Genomic DNA, 18,814 nt, shown 5'->3' with positions numbered 1-18,814 from the left:
TCTAAAGAAGAAGATTCCACCACCTCCACCATCCAGTCTCACTAGTCCCCATCTGAGCCCAGCGTCAACCCTCAACCTGGCATTAATGTTCAGGAAACTGACCAGTTTCCCCTTCAACCATGGCGAGATGGATGCTACTGAGGCCTTGCTGGGGCTGAGACTGCCACCCTCCCCCGCCCTTTATATTCAGCACCAGGCAGCTTCCATCCAAGGATCCCGAAGCGCTTTCACCAAAGCCAGGCTGGTATCACAACCCCCATTTTCCAGAGGGTGAAACTGAGACGCAGAGAGGGGAGCTGACGTACCTGAGCTCACACGGCACGGGGAATCCAGGCTTCTTGGCATGAGCCTTATCCAGAAGAGCACCTTCTCTCCCCCCCAGTTTAAACTGGGATGGGGGACCAGTCATGTCCAGGCATTCCCATGCTGCAGGAGAGAGTGGCTAGCAGGGACACTGGCGGGGATGGGGGAATGTTTGGCTCTATTGAAACAAGCCACATAAGGGATGATCTAGCAGATTTCCTCTCCCCCAAACACCCACCTCAGGACGAAGACCCCTCCCAGCTCCCATGGATAATGCCCTGGGATGTATGGAGCCCAGACCTTGGTTCCTGATGCTTGAAACTGCATGACCCCCGCACACCAAGGGAGCAAACCTCACGGGAAATATCAGTGTGTCTACCAGAGAGGCATGGAGGGCCGGGAGTCAAACCCGTAACTGGAGAGACCACCATCCATCCTGCTGACCAGGAGCGTCTCGTTGCTGCCTTGTGCTTCCCCAGCTGTGTGTCTCCTGTCCTAGGGTATGTCTGCCCTGCACGTGAGCGCAGCTCGTGTACACACAGCCAAGCTACTGTTAATCTAGCTACCTCGGGTCCCACCTGCAGTAGCTCAGACCTCACCAGGGGCTGGACAAGTCGAGGGCCACCCAGAGGATTCAGGGGGCCTGTGGTCTTCGGTGGCGGGTCCCGGAGCGGAAGGACCCCCCACCACCGAATTGCTGCCAAAGACCTGGAGTGGAAGAAGCGCCAGGGGCCTGGGCCCCACGAGAGTTTTCCAAGGCCCCTAGAGCAAGTGAAGGACCCCGCTCCAGGGGCCCCGAAAAACTCTCGTGAGGGCCCCTGTGGGGCCCGTGGCAAATTGCTCCACTTGCCCTCCGCCCCCTCTGCGGGCGGCTCTGAACAAGTCTGTTTGGCACCCGAGCTGGCTAGATTCAAGCTAGATTCAAGGGTCCATCTCTTGTGAGGGCTAAGTGACTACCCCATCCACTTCCAGCATGCTCCGGTGTCTGCTTCCATTTCTTTCCCCTCCCCTCAGCCAGCCGCTGTCACACACTTCTCCTCCCTGTGCAGGAATAACGCCCTTTGCCCTCAGCAGGGACTCAGCCAGTTTGCAGAAGGTGTGGGAGGGCCTGGCCCTGTGCAGAAGCCCAGCTGGAGGCTGTTAAGCACCCCAGGGTTTCTGGGTAGTGCCCAGGCCTAGCATGGGGATCTGCAGCTGCCAGCCTGCCCCGCTCCCCCAACCCTGCCACCCTAGCAGCTGCAAGGTGCCTAATGGAAACGGCTCCTAGTTTTATTAGCGGCAACGGGGACTCTGAGCGGAACCTCAGAACAAGGCGCACCTTGGATCTAAGCAACCCAGGGTTCCCCTGTACTCCATGCAGCTTTGAGAGCAGGCGCAGGGTGTGTTTAACTGGCTCAGAAGGCAGGAGAGCCCCTGGGCACAGGAGCTGGGGTCTTGGGCTGGAATTGCCTCTGTGATAACTGGCAGCAGGGTCTGCTTCCCAGTGGGAGAATCACAGAGGGATCGCTCAGCCATGGAGATGGGACATGGGTGTGTTGCTATGAATGGGTGCGGTGTGTTCTGGTCTGTGCCTGTCAAGGGGGGGGGGGGGGCAGTGTTTGTACTGGAAGGAGGTTGCATGTGCGCATGAGGGGGGAGGGTTAGGCTTGGAGGAAGGTGATGTGTGTAGCAGGAAGCTGTGGGGTGGGGGTTGTGTGCATGTGTGTACAAGGGGTTGTGTGGGCTGTGTGTGGGGGGTTGTGTGTGGTATACAGAGGGGGTTGTGTATGCAGAGGGTTGTATGTAGGGAGTTGTGTGGGGGTGGGCTGTGTGGTATACAGAGGGGGTTGTGTATGCAGAAGGTTATATGTAGGGAGTTGTGGGGGGGTGGGCTTTGTGGTATACAGAGGGGGTTGTGTGGATTTTGTTGCAGGGTGTGTGTGTGTGTGTAGCAGGTTGTGTGGTGCATAGCAGGGGTTGGGTCTGCATGGGGGCTGTGTGTAGGGGGGTTGTGTGTGCGGGAGGGGTTTGTGTGGTACACAGAGGGGGTTGTGTTGATTTTGTATGCAGGCTGAGTGTGTGTGTGTGTGTGTGTGTAGCGGGTTGTGTGGTGTATAGTGGGAGTTGGGTCTGCATGGGGGCTGTGTGTGGGGAGGCTGTGTGTGCGTGAGGGGTTTGTGTGGTACACAGAGCAGGTTGCGTGGATTTTGTATGCAGGCTGTGTGTGTGTAGCAAGTTGTGTGGGTTGGGTCTGCATGGGGGCTGTGCGTGCAGGAGGGGTTTGTGTGGTACACAGAGTGGGTTGCATGGGTTGTACATGGGAGAAGGAGCAGTGTGACGGGGGTTGTGTGTGTGCGATTGTGTTTCCAGAGAGGGGTGGGTGGGTGTGGGTGTGTGTGTTCAGTGCCTAACCCATCGGGCCCCACTCGTGGTGCGTTTAATCTATATCCAGCTGGGAGAGCCTGATTTCTGTGTCCATGTACAGCCGAGATGGTGCAGGTTGGATCCCCCGGATATGGGCTGGGGCGTGGGGTCTGACACCCGCCCCCCCAGGCTGCAGGTGGCCTCCAGCCGGCTGGGCTCTAGCCCCTTTGCTCACACCCAGCGGGGGGGCAGGAGGTGCGATGAGCAGAGAACGTGACTCTCTCCTGGACCCTGCAAAGTGCTGAGTGGAGGCGCACGCACTGCACGAGGTGCAGAGATGGGGAAAGCAGGAGATCCCATGATGCTGAGCTCACATGCAGAGAAAGCACGCGGCACCCGGGGGTGTGTGTGAGGGGGATTAGCTGCCTCCCAGGTGGAGCCTCACCCTGCGCAAGTGGGCAGGGGGATGGGATCTCTCCACTTGCCGGCTGGACAGCTCAGGATTTCCAGGGCGAAGCGGATTTTCCTTGAGCCCCTGGGTTCTGCAGCTTGGAAGGAACAAAGCAGGATGGGCTAATTCTCTTGCTGTCGATTGGCCAGGCTGCTCGTCGCAAAGGGGCAGACAAAAGAGGCAGCTGTTGCCAGCCAGGACGGGTGGCCGCTGTTTGGGAACAGATGGCAGGCCAGGCCTGCAGCACCAGCTGCCACCCAGAAGCAGCTGGCTCTCAAGCGCTGCATTGTTCTCGGTTCCGTTTGACGTTTACCTGCCGGCCCAGGCCCCAGTTGCTTTCTTGTCCCCTTCGATCTCCTCCCCCAGGCTGTTCATTTGCCAATCCCCTTCTTTTCCCTTTGCAGGGATCAGATGAACCTTCTCAAAGGTGATGGGGCTGGGCTGGGGAGAAAGGGGCTGGAACCGGAAATCGCATCAGGGAGGGGAATTCCAGTGAGATAAATTCAGCTCAGCTGGCTTCCTGGATGTGCCTCCACGGCTACCTTACCCCATGTGGGCTTTGGGCTCCAGGTCCCTGGGTTCTGTCTCTGATCTACGGAATGTCATTTCTAGTGCTCTGTGCCTCAGTTTCCCCACCTGTAAAACAGGGCTTGGTGCTACTTCCCCTGTGTCGTGAAATACTTTCAGACCAATGGATGAAAAGAGCTAGGTTCTGCCAGCCCTTGGGAGGGACAAACATCCAGTTGGAAATCATTGGGGTCTGAGCGTAGAATGGAGCCCTGCTCCAGCGCTGGGGCTTTGTTGTGCGCCACAGGGAGCCAAGCCCCTTTGAATGTGAGCTAGTCTCAGCCACTTGCATCTGACGCACAGTCCTGTCTCTAGCCCCCACCCCTGCTATGGGGAAGCGATAAGCTGCAGCTGGCGTTTTATCTCTCCTGATCCTTTGCTGTTCCAGGAAGCGGGCCCTGATCTCTTGTGCATGCTCGACTTCTGCCCGGGGCCCCAGTTAGCTCTGTGCCCTTTCCTTCAGATTTCTTAGTAAAACCGAAACGTCTCACTTTATTCTTAGCAAGAGGCTTCTGAATTCTGAGAAAGCAGGTTCAGCTGGGCTGGCCCTGAGCGTGCTTAAAGTGAAACTGACTCAGCTGTAGACACAGGGCAGATGATCAGCTACCTCTGCAGCTTCCTCTAGAGGTGGCCACATTGTACTAAGTCCTGTAGGCACACAGTGAGGGCTAGTCCCTGCCCCAAAGAGCTCACAATCTCATTACCCCATTTTGCACCTGGGAACTGAGGCCTAGAGAAATTATCTGGTTTACTCACAGTGGCACAGCCAGGACTAGCACACAAATCTCCTGAGTTCCAGCCCAGTGCCTTACCCACAACCCCATGGAAATTGCTGGTTCAGCCCCATTGTCCATTGAGCTCAGTATCCTGTCTCTGACCCTGCGTAACACCAGATGCTTCAGAAGAAGGTCCAAGAAACTTCTCATCAGGCAGACGAGGAATAATCTGCATCTCACATTAGGTTTCCTCCTGGTCCCTTTAGTTCGATTGGTTTAGACCCTGAAGCATGAGGTTTAATATCTCTACCAAAGAGTACTTTAGCATTAAATATTCCAACTCATTCGTCTTTCCTCGGCAGCTAACCCAGTTCCATTGGTGAAGCTCCCCTGCCACTGACCTAGAGTACCCAAAGCTGCCCAGTTCCCAGCTACGTGGCGAGAAATGGGGTCTGCATTTGGAGCAGGAGAGATGACCATCCAGTGCTAAAGCCTGGGAATTGCAGTAGACATATCTGTGGCATCAGGCCAAGGACAAAACCATGGAACATCCCCTGGATGGTCCATGGATCAGACGCAGGGCCTGAAACGTGTTTTCTGGCCTCCGATTTCTCCAAGCCCCTGGGCTTGCTTTTGTTTGTTGACTCAGGCCTGGTCTACACCATGAAGTGAGATCAATCTAACTACATCGGCTGTGAAAGATTTCATGCGATGCACTTACACCCTTAAGGTGTAGATGCTGCCAGGTCAACAGCAGAACTCCAGGGAGGTGGGTTAAGTACAGCGAGGGAAGAACCCCTCCTGGCACTGCAGGGACTCTCTACGCTAACGCCTTACCGCAGCATTTCTAGTTTCAGGGACCTCCTTGGAACTCCATGCCACCGTGGGAGGGAAAGGAGGATTCTCGGGAATGCAGGGGCAGTGCGGGAGGAATGCCTTATCCGAGCTAGAACCCAGGTGGTTTGTGTTCCAGTCTGCCTCACAACAGGCAGAAGCCATTCAAGCCTCCCACCAGAGCAGGGGCTGTGCGGCTCATTCAGCCTGGAGCCTCTCCTCTAAGATCACCAGCCAAGGACCCTGTTGTTATGGTCCTTGCCTAGATTTTGTGACCAGGCTGAGCGCCTCTGGCACATTGCACAGATGTTGTCAAACAGCCAGCAGCTGGTACCAACTGACTGTGTGGAACCCATGTCCGAAATGATTCAAATGGTTCCTACTGGCCTTTGAGTCTATGAAAGTAAGTGGGAGTGACCGGGGATTTCTTTTATTGCACCTTGAGGGGCAACTGAAATAGCCACCCTCAGCCAGGCCCACCTCTTGGCTTGGAGCTCAGGTGTGTCCAGCCCTCACCCATTTGCGAAATGGGGCCAGGCGTGCAATGTGGAATCAGGGGGGCAGGCCCCCAGTTGGCATCAATGGGTGTAGCTCCATGGGAGTCAGTGGGGCCAAAACCCCCGTGGGTGTAAATGTTATGGTTCCATGGGAGTCAATAGGGCCAGATGCCCAGCAGGTGTAAACTGGTGCAGCTCCATTGACTTTGAGGGAGCTCTGCCAGTTTATACCCGCTGGAAGGGGCTGTCCTGGGGCATTTTCGAGGGGAATATGTTGTGTAAAATACTGTCTGTTTGGTAAACAAAACGTGACAGCCAGAGGAACTCAACCTGAAATGCTCAAAGTCACCTCTGCTCCCTGGGGAAGGTAGGAAATGACCCTGGTTTAAAAGCAACCCAGGCTGTTCAGTGCACTAATGACACTCAAGAAACAAATTAAAATGGGAGCCATCCACATTCCAGCCCTGGCTGGGATCCAGGCATGAATTCACCCTGATGGAATGCCTCCCACGCTCGCTTCTAGGTCCGTCCTTGAGCAGCCTGGCCCGGACTCTGCACTTGGGGCAGGGATAGGGGTGGAGAGAGAAGGCAGCACTTCCTGCATCAGGCACCATGCAGGGTACATAGGGCACATCCACACAGCCGCTAGGACGCGCGACGCCCAGCTCAGGTAGATGAGCTTTCACTAGCGGTGCTCAAGCCAGCAAAAGGGGCGTAGCTGCGGCAGGCAGCGAACTGCCCAAGGATATGCTTCGGGGGCCAGGAGGGGGTGTTTTCAGGTGGCTGGCTCATGCCATGCTGCTGTTTTTAGGCACTAGCTCATGTCTACCTGAGCTAGGAATCACACCTCCCAGCAGCTGTGTGGAAGTATCCATACTCTTTACTCTGTTCTGTTCCACGGGCCACTGAGAAGCACTGAGTAGCCACAGTGCAGCGTGCTCTGGCCCGGCACCCTGTGCTGAGGGCCTGGGAGCAGGCCTGGTGCAGCGAGAGATCAGCTAGGGAGGCCCCCTGCCTTAAGTGGACTCCAGAGAGCTATTTACACCCACTTCAAGGCAGCTCAATGCAGCCAAGGTGGCACGAAACGTCCTCAGGGCAACTCACGCCAGTTTTACATCAATGTAACTCCAGCAGTCATGCAACCGTGAACCAGTGCAAACTTGTTGGGGGACAGAATGCCCCCTCCCCCCGTCTCTAGCAATGATTCCTCCTTCTTCTTGGAAGGATTCCCTTTGTTGTTGTTGCAAGGCCCTGGGGTCTCTTATTACAGTAGGAGCCAAGGCAATGATCTCATCGGAAAGCAATGGTGTTAACAGATGGGCAGCATTCAAGTGTTTGTTCCCAGGATGGAAAGTTAAAAGAGGCTCCCTTGCGAAGATCCCATACGTCAGCTTTGTCCATAGGACTACGCTTAGGTGTAAAGCCCTGTGGCAGTGCTGAAGAGCATCCATCGCAGCAGCTTTGCCCGAACCCCATTAGTCCTGGTCATGGCTTCCTCTAGCCTTTCTCTTTCTACTGAGACTTCCAAGAAAGGGAGGCTGGTGTGCTGGCCAACGTGCCGGGGATTTCTGGGACACTAGCATCTGCTCACTGGCAAGAGAACAGAGCAAAGGGACTTTCTAAGAACGCGCTTCACAAATGGCAGCTTTGAAGGCAAACAGAATGTCCCGCTTGGAGCCGGCGGGCTGGCAAAGGGACTTGAAAACCAGATGCCAATCCAACAGTCGGGACCACGATGTGAAGTGAGAACATTGCGTGCAACCAGCTGTTGGGGTGGGTTGGCTCATGACTTTATCTGCTCAGCTATCGCTAAAGATCTGTAAATGGGGATCACAGGCCTGCCTCACGGGGTGAGAATACATACTTCGAACATTTTTAATTGTTCAGATACTACAGTAATGGGATAAGTATCTAAAATATCCACAGTAGAAGGATGGAGAGCAAGCACTTAGAAAAAGTACCTTTCCTTTGATGACCACTTCTGAGAAGAAAACTGATGTGAGTTTGTCTAAGGGAAGACTCAAAGTGGAGCACTTTAGAAGAGGAAGTTGAGGCTGCGCATTGCGTTAAGATTCAGGAGATCTGGTTCTGCTACAGACTCAAGCCTGGTGTACCACTACCACTTACTTCTTCGCTTAGGGGTGTGAAAAAAACACCCCCCTGAGCGATGCAAGTTTCAGCACTGTAAAGTGGCAGTGTAGACAGTGCTACTCCCCGCCCTGGGAGCGATTCCCCTCGCGGAGGTGGTTTTATTACAGCGCTGCTCTCCCAGCGGTGGAGCCGCGACTCCACAGCCACGTTCGGCAGCGCTCTGACGTCGGCTGTGTAGACATACCCATGGTCTGTGATCTCAATCACGTCACTTCATCTATGTGCCTTGTCTCCTATCTCTAAAATGGGGATAATATGTCGATACCTGATCAGGAGTCAGGAAACGTTCAGATATTATGGTGATAGATGGGAGCTATTTAATTGAGTCTAACGAAAAGGCGAATATAACCATCTACAAGGACTTGGAGTGGCCTCCCAAGAGAAATAATGGAAAAACTATCGTTTGGGGCAACTGAATAGACTCTAGGAAAGAAACCAGGAAAATGGGGCTGGTGGGGTTCTGGAAATTGCTGGATTAGATCACGTAACAGGTTGTTTCCATCTCAAATTTCTATGAAAGCCCTAGGCTGTCTATTTTTGTCACAGCACTGGCCTGCTACCTGCAGAAGCATGCATGCCAAGAGAGATTTGCACAACGGTTGCACTGCAACACCAAAAAATTTCAGGCATGATTTGCACATTGCTGTTTGCACGGTATTTCAGAAAACCTTCAGCTTGCATCCATTAAAGGAAACGGGCCTAGTCTCATGCCACCGTATGAAGTAAGCTCTTTAGCAAGAATGCAAAAAACCACATTGCTGAGTGTTCAGTGTGTTATACTTTGGTACAGTGTAACTTTGGTATATGGAGCCAAGCTATGGGATTTTAGCTGGGAGCAGCAGTGAATAGCTGGCAAAGACAGTTGATCACTGCAGTCCTCTGTTTATGGCGTCTGTCTGTCACTATAGAAACTACGACATCATGCCCTGAGCATTATAATTGGGAGATTGAAAACTACATTTGTTCGCTTGAGAACTCTCAATGTTTTGCCCCAAACCAGTAGTACAAAAGCACTGCTAGACAAAGGCCCAATGAGAACACTAAATTAACCCTCCATTAGTGCTGAGGTTTCTACTTTTGCAGTGCCATAAAAGTATGTTTCTAGCCACAGCAGGTGGCACGAGCTTGACCTTTAAACATCACTTCTGATTACCATTTTGCTCCTTTCCCCACTTCAATTCTGACCTGAAAGTTGTAGTCAGGGCCCAGCTCCCCAAAAGGTATTCAGACTCCAAACTCCCAAGCCTTAATACCTTTGAGGGCTGGGCCCAGGGATCTAACAACCATTTGTGACAGAAACAAATTCTTTGTAAAGGTACAGCACAATCCCCTCCCTCCTTGCCCTTCAAAGGGTATGAAACATTGTATGTCTGAGCAACAACCGGCATCAGCCTGCGTGTGGCGGAGGCAAGCTGGTAAGCAGAATGACTTGATTTTAAAAGCTCCAAAGACACATTGTGGACAGACCTTTTTGGTATTCCAGCCACATACCAACACCCCATGGTACACAGTAAATCCCTCTGCCAAGGATGTTAAATGCAGAGAAATGTCAGTGGGGTACAGACTGAAAATAATGGTTGCCCCATAGGGATTTGAGGCAGGGCAGGGGGGAAGAGTGGTGAAGTTTTGAAGGCGAGTTTTGAATTATCCCCAAAATGGCAGGCTGCCATTGCAGCAGCAGTTTGAGGACACTGCAGTCACTTTTAATTCTATTAGCATCCTGTGACTATATTCAATAGTCTAGTTTTTGAGTGAGTTTTAAAGCTTCCTGAAGTGGGGGGGAAGGGATTGGACACCCTCCTCTGATGTCCAAATCCCAGAGCCAGTGTTGAAAATCTCAGCCAGTTTCTGATAAAATAAAGTGAGCTGAGATTGGCTAGTGGGCCACAAACCCCATCATGGGCAGGGGAGTAAGGGATTCAAATAGTCCAGGGAATCTTTATTAAAAAGAGAGTAAAAGGGTTGGGAATGGGGGATGAGAGAGAGATGTTCAAGATGATAGAGCAGGCATTCATAACATGTTCCTACTACTGTGTTTTGTTACCAGGAACTACTTTTCATAGTAGGATATATTGCATAAGCAAGCCCCAAACTTCTTTTTAAATGAAATATACAAGAAGCCCTGCTACATCAATCAGCCCCTCCATAGTGTGCATTAGATAGGTCCATATAGAACCACAGGGACCTCAATGAGGCCTCTAGGTACCACAGAAATGCTACTGCTGCATGTCTTCAGCCTTGGGTTTGATGGACGTTCCTGTGTCTTAGTGTTGTGATAACTTAATAGTTAACAGGGCAAGGAGGGTTTCTTAGCTGATCAGTTCAGCTGGTTCCAGGAACTGCGGGATCATTCTCAGAAAGGACAAATGAAGTCACTGACCTTGTTCAAAAATTGGAGGAAACTCTTGTTTAGAACATGAGCCTTTATTAACTAACTGCTTCAGAGAGGGAAAAATAAAGTATGGAGTGTGATTACTGGCGCATTTTCTGCTCTCTGAAAGCCCTTCTTTGAAAGGGAAAGGAAGTTGCCACCCTTTTACCAAAGCCGAGATAGGCTGTGGTGAATAGATAGCCTTCACAATATAGACATGGTTACCAGGAAGCAAGAGAGCTTTGACGCACTTTACACCCACTACCTAGAAAAAGAGCAGCCAAGTAGCGAAGGGGAAATCACTCTACAAATTCCGTATTTGCATATTTCCATAGCACAGCCCCACCTTTGTATGAAGCCACTGGACTATGGGAAGAGGTTGCATAGAGAACATTCCTAAAAGCAGCTTAAAAGGAAGACCTAGCCAAACACTTCCAGACTCATCACCATATACTAAAACTACCACCTTTCTTCCAGGGGCAGAGGCCCAGATTCTCCAAGGTACTGAGGCCCCTAACTTCCATTGGTTCCTATGGAAGTTGGAGCCCAAATACCTTTGAGGATTGGGCCAGCGACTAGCTGCTGCTCTAGAAGGTGGCCATCTGCCTCATTGTTATATGAAAGCTGACAGACTGTTCATTCAAAGTGGGGGTGAGGAAAAGGGAGGCACATGATTATTACACTAAGCATTTTCTAGTTTAATCGTGAGAAGGTTTCATTTTTAACAAGGCTGCCAAGAATTCTGCCTCCCAAGCAAGGGCTGAAGGCATAGAAGCAGCAGGGAGAAGACCCCATCAGTTAGGATCACGACCATCCCATGCTACACACAATACAGCTTTTGCCTTTTCAGACAGGCCTATGAAACAGCTATTTGCCATGGTGTCAAGTACCCTGCCTCCCCATAAGCAATTTGTCATTATCACCAGTATACACAGAGCCAGTCTAAAGCTCTTTGAGAGGGTGAGCAAGCATGATTCTTTTTTCATCACCTTGTTCTTCAACAAACCCGTTTTTGTTCCAAACCAAAATTAAGCTTCTAGTTGCAAACAGAAACATCAAACTGTGAACCAAGTGTAAACCCCTGCACCTCACTCTCCTATAATATCATACAGCTGTTTGCTGGCATTGAAAGGTGCATTTATACTGAAGAACCCCCTGCCCCCTATCACTATACCCTTAAAAGCAGTCCTAACACCCTCAGCTTGCAGTGACAGAGGGCATGACTCTGGGTAGGTCAAAAGCTAGCAGCTCTAGCACATATCCCATTATCAAGAGGAACCTTTGGTAAGAACACATCAGCACGAATTGCTTCTGCAGCAAGATGCATCAGGCCAGTTGCCCTCATGGAGGAGGGAAGCTGCCGTGGAGAGGTACTTGTTTCTACAGAAGCTTGTATGGGACAGTCAATCCTGGGTAGTTGCTTCAAGCAGGAACAATACTTGAATACCAATTGATGTCTTCTTGCCTCAGGCAAGAAAGTAGGCTCTAGGTATAGCTAAAACTGCACTGTTAGTTTACACAGTGGCTGTAATTAATAGTAAACCCTTACTAGGTTATAGAAAGCACGTGTGGTTTAAATACAGATATACTTATATATTTGCATGATTTTAGGAGGGAACAGTCTACAGAAAAGCAGGCAGGCACAATTGCAGAGCAGCTGGAATCTAATACACCCTTGAAAAACTACACTTGTTTGGTGAAGGCTGTTGCACATCTGGGGGCTGGGCAGAGGGAGAAGGAAAAGGAACAAGTATTTCAGTTGTACACATAGTCTGGACTCTGCCTGAATGTCAGGGCAGGGCTGAAGAGACTAACCCACCCCAAGCTTAAACAAAAGCTCTAAAGATTAAAGGCTATTTGTGAAATGTTACTGCAACTGTTGAATTAGCCTCTCCCTTTGTGGTTGAGCCTCTGAGTGCAGCTGTTAGCACTTTTTATGTAGTCCTGTGTGATGTTTAGCTGAACTCTTGTATGTGACTGTTGAAGAGGTAAATTGAGCTGCTCAGTGAAGAAAGATTTCCCCTTCTCCTTTTAAAGATAGTTGTAATCTGCTGAACAATTTGAGATTTAAAGTGTTGGAGAGGAATCTGAGTGTTTCCTTACTAACATAACTTTGGGTCAACTGAACATGATCATGGAGTAAGGGTTCTCACAACTTTTGTACTATGGACAGGATGTTAGGGATTTGTCTTGATACCCCCTCGTTCACAGTTGGAAACTATTGCTAAGACAGCCAGAACAGCTGCTTACAGAGAGTACTAGAAAAGCTATCATGCTCTGTCATCTGTGTGACTTGATGCAACAGCTGGATGCAAGTAGAGATAGCACTATGGTCAGAGGGAGCTCCAAGCCCTGTGCAAGGGCTATGAGCTACCCCAGGCCCATAGAACACTTTGAATGAATATACTGTACATGCCCATACGATAACTGAAGACTTCCACTACCACTGTAGCAGAAGGCTGGAAATTACATGCACATTAGGGAGAAAAGTTCACTAGAGTCATAGCATACACTTGGCCACAGAATACTGTTATGTGGTGCTACTGCCTTAACTTCCAGGCAGAGGAACAGCAGCAAGATTTAATTGTGCAGAAGTGAACAAAAACCACTTTACTGACAAGAGTAGGATGCTCATTTATTATGTAAACAAGCCAGCCTGACACTAGCACCATGTTTAAAGTCTAGGCTTTGTTTTACATTAGCTTCCACTTCAACTCTAATTCAGTCTGAACAAGATTTTATACAGTGAAGACCAATACCTAATTTTGCTGAAAACAAAATTCAACGTGAAACTATTGTGCACCCAAAGAGGGAATCAACTGGCTCATAGTTAAACCAGATTACTCCCCGCAAGTCTGTCCAGAAGTAGCTACTGAAGGATTGAATTATGTCAAATTAATGGATTCATGGTGCTAACTGCAGATTCAATCCAATTTAGTTTTATTTAGTTTCAGAAAATGCTTACATTCAAATTAGCTTAGTTTTGAATCAAGACTAAAAAAATAGGTCAAAATAAAACGTGACTAGGAAATAGCCAACAGTGGCTTCCAGAACACTCACCCACCCATTAAAGAGTCAGGAACAGCCCAAAGATTAAAACAAAATAATAAAAAGAACACTTGTGCTGTTGCCAGCACATGATGGGGAACACAATAATCAGTCACATAGCTGATCTTTGCCAGAAAAGCCTAGCAGTTTTACTAGAGTACATGAGGAAGAGACACTTTGTGGAAGTCAGGTAAAAGAAGCAAAAAATAAAATGTTGTGTGCAATGGGCTGAAGTATAGTATTTCAATAAAGTGATCTGGACTCACTCAAGCCATCTTTCTCAAGAGATCTCTGTAAAAATGTACATATTTTACAGTTTTATAGACATTTACAAAGTTCTCTGTACAGCCTCCCCACCCTCTGGGAAGTTTTTACATACTTACAACTGCACTCCCTTTCTAGCTGCATGTGTTCTTTGGGAGTCATAACAGAGGGGGCAAATAATGGCCTAAGGAGCTCTACTGACAGCCTGTTGAGGTTGATTAGCTACAGTTAAGGTCAGGTTTCTCAGCTTTCAAGATTGACTGTACCCTTTTTACTGCTGATGGAATGTAGGAATATTTCAGCAAAAGTTCCACTCATAGCTGGTATATCTGGTTATACCCAGAATAAACCTTTTTTCACTTTTAACTCAAGACACAAGCTACAAAACTTAGAGACTCAGTGGGTCCACAGGACCCTAGTCCACATTTCCAGTAAGCTATGATCACAACTCAGAGCTAAGGAAATGAAACTCATTCCACGTACAGCCATCACACCAAACTAATAAAAGCCTCTAGGTAGTCCAGAGTAAGAGCCACTGGTGCTTTTGTTGATTTGCAGAACAGGAGCTGTTCCCTTAGGTGACAAGGCTGCACTTGGAAATAATACTCTTAGCATCCTCTCACAGGGCTCTTCAAGGAAGCAGTACTACTTGCTTCATTTTCTGTTCTCGTTAGCAAAAAATCCTCTTGGTACTCTCAGTCAGACTGCACCATACTATCCTTTCTGGGGGGAAGTTACTCAACGAGATTCCCAGATGTTATTCTCTATGTTCCTGCGAAGTACAGTGTCATAGGTATTCTCTCACAGTAGGCAGTGTGCAGTTCAGTAACTCCAGATGCAAAGGAGAGCTAGCCCACCTGGCATTTAGGTCATTTATACCACTCCTGGCTCATCGCATCATATAGGCCAAGCTTGCTCCCAGTCCAGCAAAGCCTGCAAAAGCCACCAGAACATTCCTGATGCTACCTTCTAGATCCTCTACACGGAAGAATTCAACAAATCCCTCCTGGAAAAAAAAAGAAGTCAATTATTAATGTCTAACATTAGCCATTTTAGGGGGGGGGGGGGAGGAAGGGAAGGGAAGAGAGGCACACAATGCAGTTTGCCTTTATGAAGTTCTCATAACAGCAGCATCCCTGCACACCAACTGGGGACTAATTATGACAAACTTGTACCAAATACAGAAACAATTCACTGCATTCCACCTGATTAAGGGAACCTGTCTCATGGGTTGAGTGTGAAATTTGGATCTAACTGCAGAACTCATGGTATGACAGAGCCAGTGAATTCACCTTTGCACCTTCTGTTTCCTATCTTTAATTTGGAGATATGTACATGGGGCTTTCAGATATATGGATGAAAGTGCTCTAAGTACAGATTAACACCATAAAGCACCACATATGTTTACTACACCAATTAAGTGATTCATAATCTGCTTGCACTGCTCCAGCCAGTAGTTTTAACTGGAGTGGTAAATGACCCTGTATACCTTAGGCATGTACAAGCATAGGTGTCACCAAGCGTCAGCCAGAGATAGGTAAACATTGCAGGGACTGAATGTGGCTAACAAAGTTGTCCATCAGTCTATAATCTCTCACTTACCCAGCCTCTTTGGTTAACTAGCCAATCTCGTTTGCCTGTGACAAGCACATCTGTGATGATCCCTGCTAGTGTGTTGATGCAATTCTCCTGGTTTATGCTCTTCAGGTGTTTTGCAACAAAGGCACCAAAAGAGATGAGTGTCACAATTCTACCCCAGTTTGTTACTCCATCACTGAAAACATGGGTTGCAACGGCAGTCACTGACTTCAGATCATCCTCATTCTTGATGTCTAGCTTCCGAAGCATCCCTGAAGTAAAAGATTAGCAGAAAACCACACTGAGACTACAAAAGTAACTCACTAAGTGACCGCAAACACTATACAATAGGTAGTATAAACACCAGCAAAAATATCCTCCTTAGAGGCTAGACAGTATGGTATATCCTTCCTCCCAAGTGGAATAGAGGAAGATGGGAAAGCCATTATCCCCAGGCATTAAGTTTGGAAGTGTTAGTACACAATTATATTAGCATGAGCTATTTTAATTTGTTAAAGCCTTTCTGAGACAGGGACCTAAAATGAAAGTGCTGTGACACTGCACTTAAGCTTTGGGAAAAATCTCTGTATTAGCCAAATCACAGTACCCTCCCTTCTCACTGGATATAGAATGACAGACCACTAAACAACGAAATCAGTTTCTTTTCAGCCTGTCTTTTGGCCACTCCTTGAACAGGCGAGGTGAGTTGGAACAATTATGAAAATGGTCACTTCTTTATCATGTTAGTTTAGTTATTAAAAGGAAGTCCAACCATTCTGGCCCCAGGGCCCTCTTGATGAACAACAAACATCAGACATTTGAAACTACTTCTTGTTGTTGGTTAAAATTTACAGGATTCTCCTCCAATATTAGTTCCCTATCCAGCACCAGGAGTTAAAAGATTAGTCACCCAAAAATACTGTTTATCCCAGCAGTATACTCAAACTCATGAAAGAGGTAATTTATTCAGGTGGCTTAATGCCAACTGTAAAGGCTAATGAATTCCATTCCCCAAGGAACTAAACTCCCAGAAAGTCCTTATCTTCTTTGACTAAGGACAATATAACCCGTGGAAAGTCTATAGTATCTCAAATACTTTAGACTCATTAAATTTTAGAAGTTATTTGAGGTTTCTCTTCAAAAAAGAAAAAAGTTACAGCATTGCTCATAAGTCTCCAGGAGTTTTGAGACTTCATATTATGGCAACTACTGTAAGATGTGACTTACACAAATTTCATGAAAAAGTTTTCAAAGCTTGGCATTTCAATAGAACCTGAAACTCAGGGCTTAATGTAGTATTGAAATTCTCTTTTGTTATTACTAATCAAGTTTGAGACACTAGAAGAGAACTGAAAACAATGTGACCTTCAGAGGTTGCCAGAAACTACAGATGGGAATATTACAAGTCAAGAAGATTCAGGACACCCACCTATGGACATGGACTTTAGCATTCAAGTTTCTGTAGCTATTTTAAGACTATTGTGCAGCATTAAAGGACGAAGCTGGTATAAAATGCTAAAACAGTGCAACAAATCAACGTCTGAATAAATACTTGCTGGTACTTCTGTTTTACTGCAGCCTAGAAGATAAAAGGTCTAATCCATAACTGGCTAACCTTTGGACAAGATTTACAATATATTTGCATGTTTACTCACTTCTTGCACCCTGCTATGGTTAATATGTGACAATCTAGCTTTGCAGAAGTCAAAGGGTTTTCCCCACCCTCTCGATAAACAAGGTTTGGTTTCGTTTTGGAAGAAACGAAGGTTATTCTTTCCAAAGAGCTTTGCAAAGAATGCCTCCAAGTGGTGCCAAGAGCCTTGCAGCCCAGCCTGCTGCATGCAGCTGGAGAGCCCCACTCCCCAGCCTGCTCCTCGGGGCTCGCTCGCCATTCCCCAGATCAGGAGTTTGCAACTGTCTTCCCATCCGCGGGCCTCCTACACCAATGTCGAAGGGAGGTGCAGACCGCTCTGGAAACGCTGCGGGGCACAGGCTGAAAACCCCGGTTCCGGGCCAACGCCAAGCTTGCGATGAGCCTTTAGACACAGGCTGCAGGGGCCCGGAGCCAGGCTGGGAACCACCGCCCGTGATCAGGCCGAAAGCCCCCCGGCCCAGCGTGACTCAACACCCGCTGCCTTCTACAGGCCACCAGCTGGGCCCCCCCCGCCTGCGCTCTCCGGGGGGGGCACCACACGTGTACGGCCCCCCCCGTGCCAAGCGCAACTCCCCTCAGCCGGGATCCAGCCTGAACCCGGCTCCCCAAGGGGCCCGGCCCCTCCCCAGCCGCCATCTTGGAAGGGGCGACCACCCCCGCCCCCGCCGCCCGCCCGGGTGGCCCGGCCCCGCCCCCACCTTGGAAGGCGATCTGGTGCTTCTCAATGACGCCGTCGCCGACCCTCCGCAGCGTCTCCAGCGCCTTCTCCATGGCGGCGGGGCCGGCGCCCCGCGGCCCGCTCAGCAGCCGCTTGAAGAGCTTCTTGCCGCCGGGCCCGCCGAGCTCCGCCGCCTCCCGCAGGTAGCGGCCGATGAGCTCCAGCGAGTCCTGGTACAGCCCGTCCAGGTCGTCGTCGTCCTCCGCGGGCGGGGTGCTGGGCAGGGAGCCGCCGGCGGCGCCCGGCGGGCCCATCCGCTCGGCGTCGGGGTCGCAGCCGTCCAGTTCCTCTTCCGGCCGCCACAGCGGGCCGGGCCGGGGCCCCCCGGCCACCAGAGACGGGGCGGCTGCGGGGGAGCCAATCAGCGCCCGGGCCCCCTCAGAATGGCCGTTGGAACCCCAAGAGGCTCCGCCAATCAGCGCCGCCGGCCGGACGCCCTCCGCCGCAGGGCCGGGGGCGGGAGGGGTCCCCGCGCCGCTGGGGGAGGCCGGCGCCGAGGGGGGCAGCGTCGGGCCGCCCCCGCAGTACAGGTTGAGGCCGATCACCGCGTTCCGCTTCAACGCCAACATGGCGGCGGCTGCTCCGAGGTCGGACAATCGAGGCGGGCGGGCGGGGGCCGCTCGCTATATAGAGAGCGCGAGCGGATGGGGGCGGGCCCCGCGCGCCGAAGGGGAAGTGATGAATGGGCGGCTGGTCGGGGGGCGGGGCCGGATGTGAGTGAAGGGGGTGGGGGGCGGCGGCCTGCAGGGGAGCACGGAGGGGGGGGGGAGGGGGCGATGGAAAAATCCAGGCTCGCTGGCTGTGCGCCTCCTGCCGGCGGGGGGAGCGGCTGTCTGGATGCCTGTGGGACAGGCGGGTATTTTAGAGGGGAGGGGGAGGCAACTATGGGATTTCCAATTGTTCTCTCTGCAGATCCATCAATCCTGAAACTAAAAAAAAGAAAAAAAAAAAAAAAAAAAGGAGGAGGGAGGAGAAACCCAGCTCATAAAATGTTCCACTTGGGGGGGGTGGGAGGGAAAAAAACAGGATTTAGAACCAAAACCAGCACCAAACTGGTAGGTGACGCCTGTGTTCTTGTTAACAGGGTTGTAGGTTTGGTCCCAAACCAGCCCACTTTCCATGTGAGGGTGATGTGTTCGGAGGGAGTGGAAGCAAATCCTGTCCTGTAGTTAAGCAGACTATGAATCTTAATTCAGTTGTGTTCAAGAGTTGCTTGTCTGTATTATTTTAAAATGGAGTCATGGTTAGTTTCAAACATCAAAGGAGCATTTTTCTTAAATTACTTTGGGGGTAATATTTAAAAAAAAAAGTTTTGTAAC

General features: G+C 50.0%; 1 protein-coding gene across 1 annotated transcript; it reads right to left on the bottom strand.

Moving 5' to 3' along the window:
* Nucleotides 1–12,842: 12,842 nt before the first annotated feature.
* On the bottom strand, nucleotides 12,843–18,082 carry MCL1 (MCL1 apoptosis regulator, BCL2 family member). The gene is made up of 3 exons (XM_050930409.1): nucleotides 17,476–18,082; nucleotides 15,148–15,395; nucleotides 12,843–14,551 (listed from the first exon to the last, which is right to left on the bottom strand). Exons 1-3 carry the CDS (start codon nucleotides 18,062–18,064, stop codon nucleotides 14,435–14,437), a joined length of 954 nt encoding a protein of 317 aa, XP_050786366.1. The 5' UTR covers nucleotides 18,065–18,082; the 3' UTR covers nucleotides 12,843–14,434.
* Nucleotides 18,083–18,814: the final 732 nt, after the last annotated feature.

The sequence above is a fragment of the Gopherus flavomarginatus genome, chromosome 20, assembly GCF_025201925.1.
Source record: "Gopherus flavomarginatus isolate rGopFla2 chromosome 20, rGopFla2.mat.asm, whole genome shotgun sequence".
Taxonomy (NCBI): domain Eukaryota; kingdom Metazoa; phylum Chordata; order Testudines; family Testudinidae; genus Gopherus; species Gopherus flavomarginatus.
The sequence above is the reverse complement of the archived record's forward strand: the minus strand, read 5'-3'. Positions and strand labels throughout refer to the sequence as shown.

Excerpts from the sequence above, each read along its gene's own strand:
- MCL1 (XM_050930409.1), bottom strand. The coding sequence starts at position 18,064 with ATGTTGGCGTTGAAGCGGAACGCGGTGATCGGCCTCAACCTGTACTGC. Across the intron at positions 15,396-17,475 it reads GCACCAGATCGCCTTCCAAG|GGATGCTTCGGAAGCTAGAC; the intron begins GTGGGGGCGGGG and ends CTTTTACTTCAG. Across the intron at positions 14,552-15,147 it reads TAGTTAACCAAAGAGGCTGG|GAGGGATTTGTTGAATTCTT; the intron begins GTAAGTGAGAGA and ends TTTTTTTTCCAG.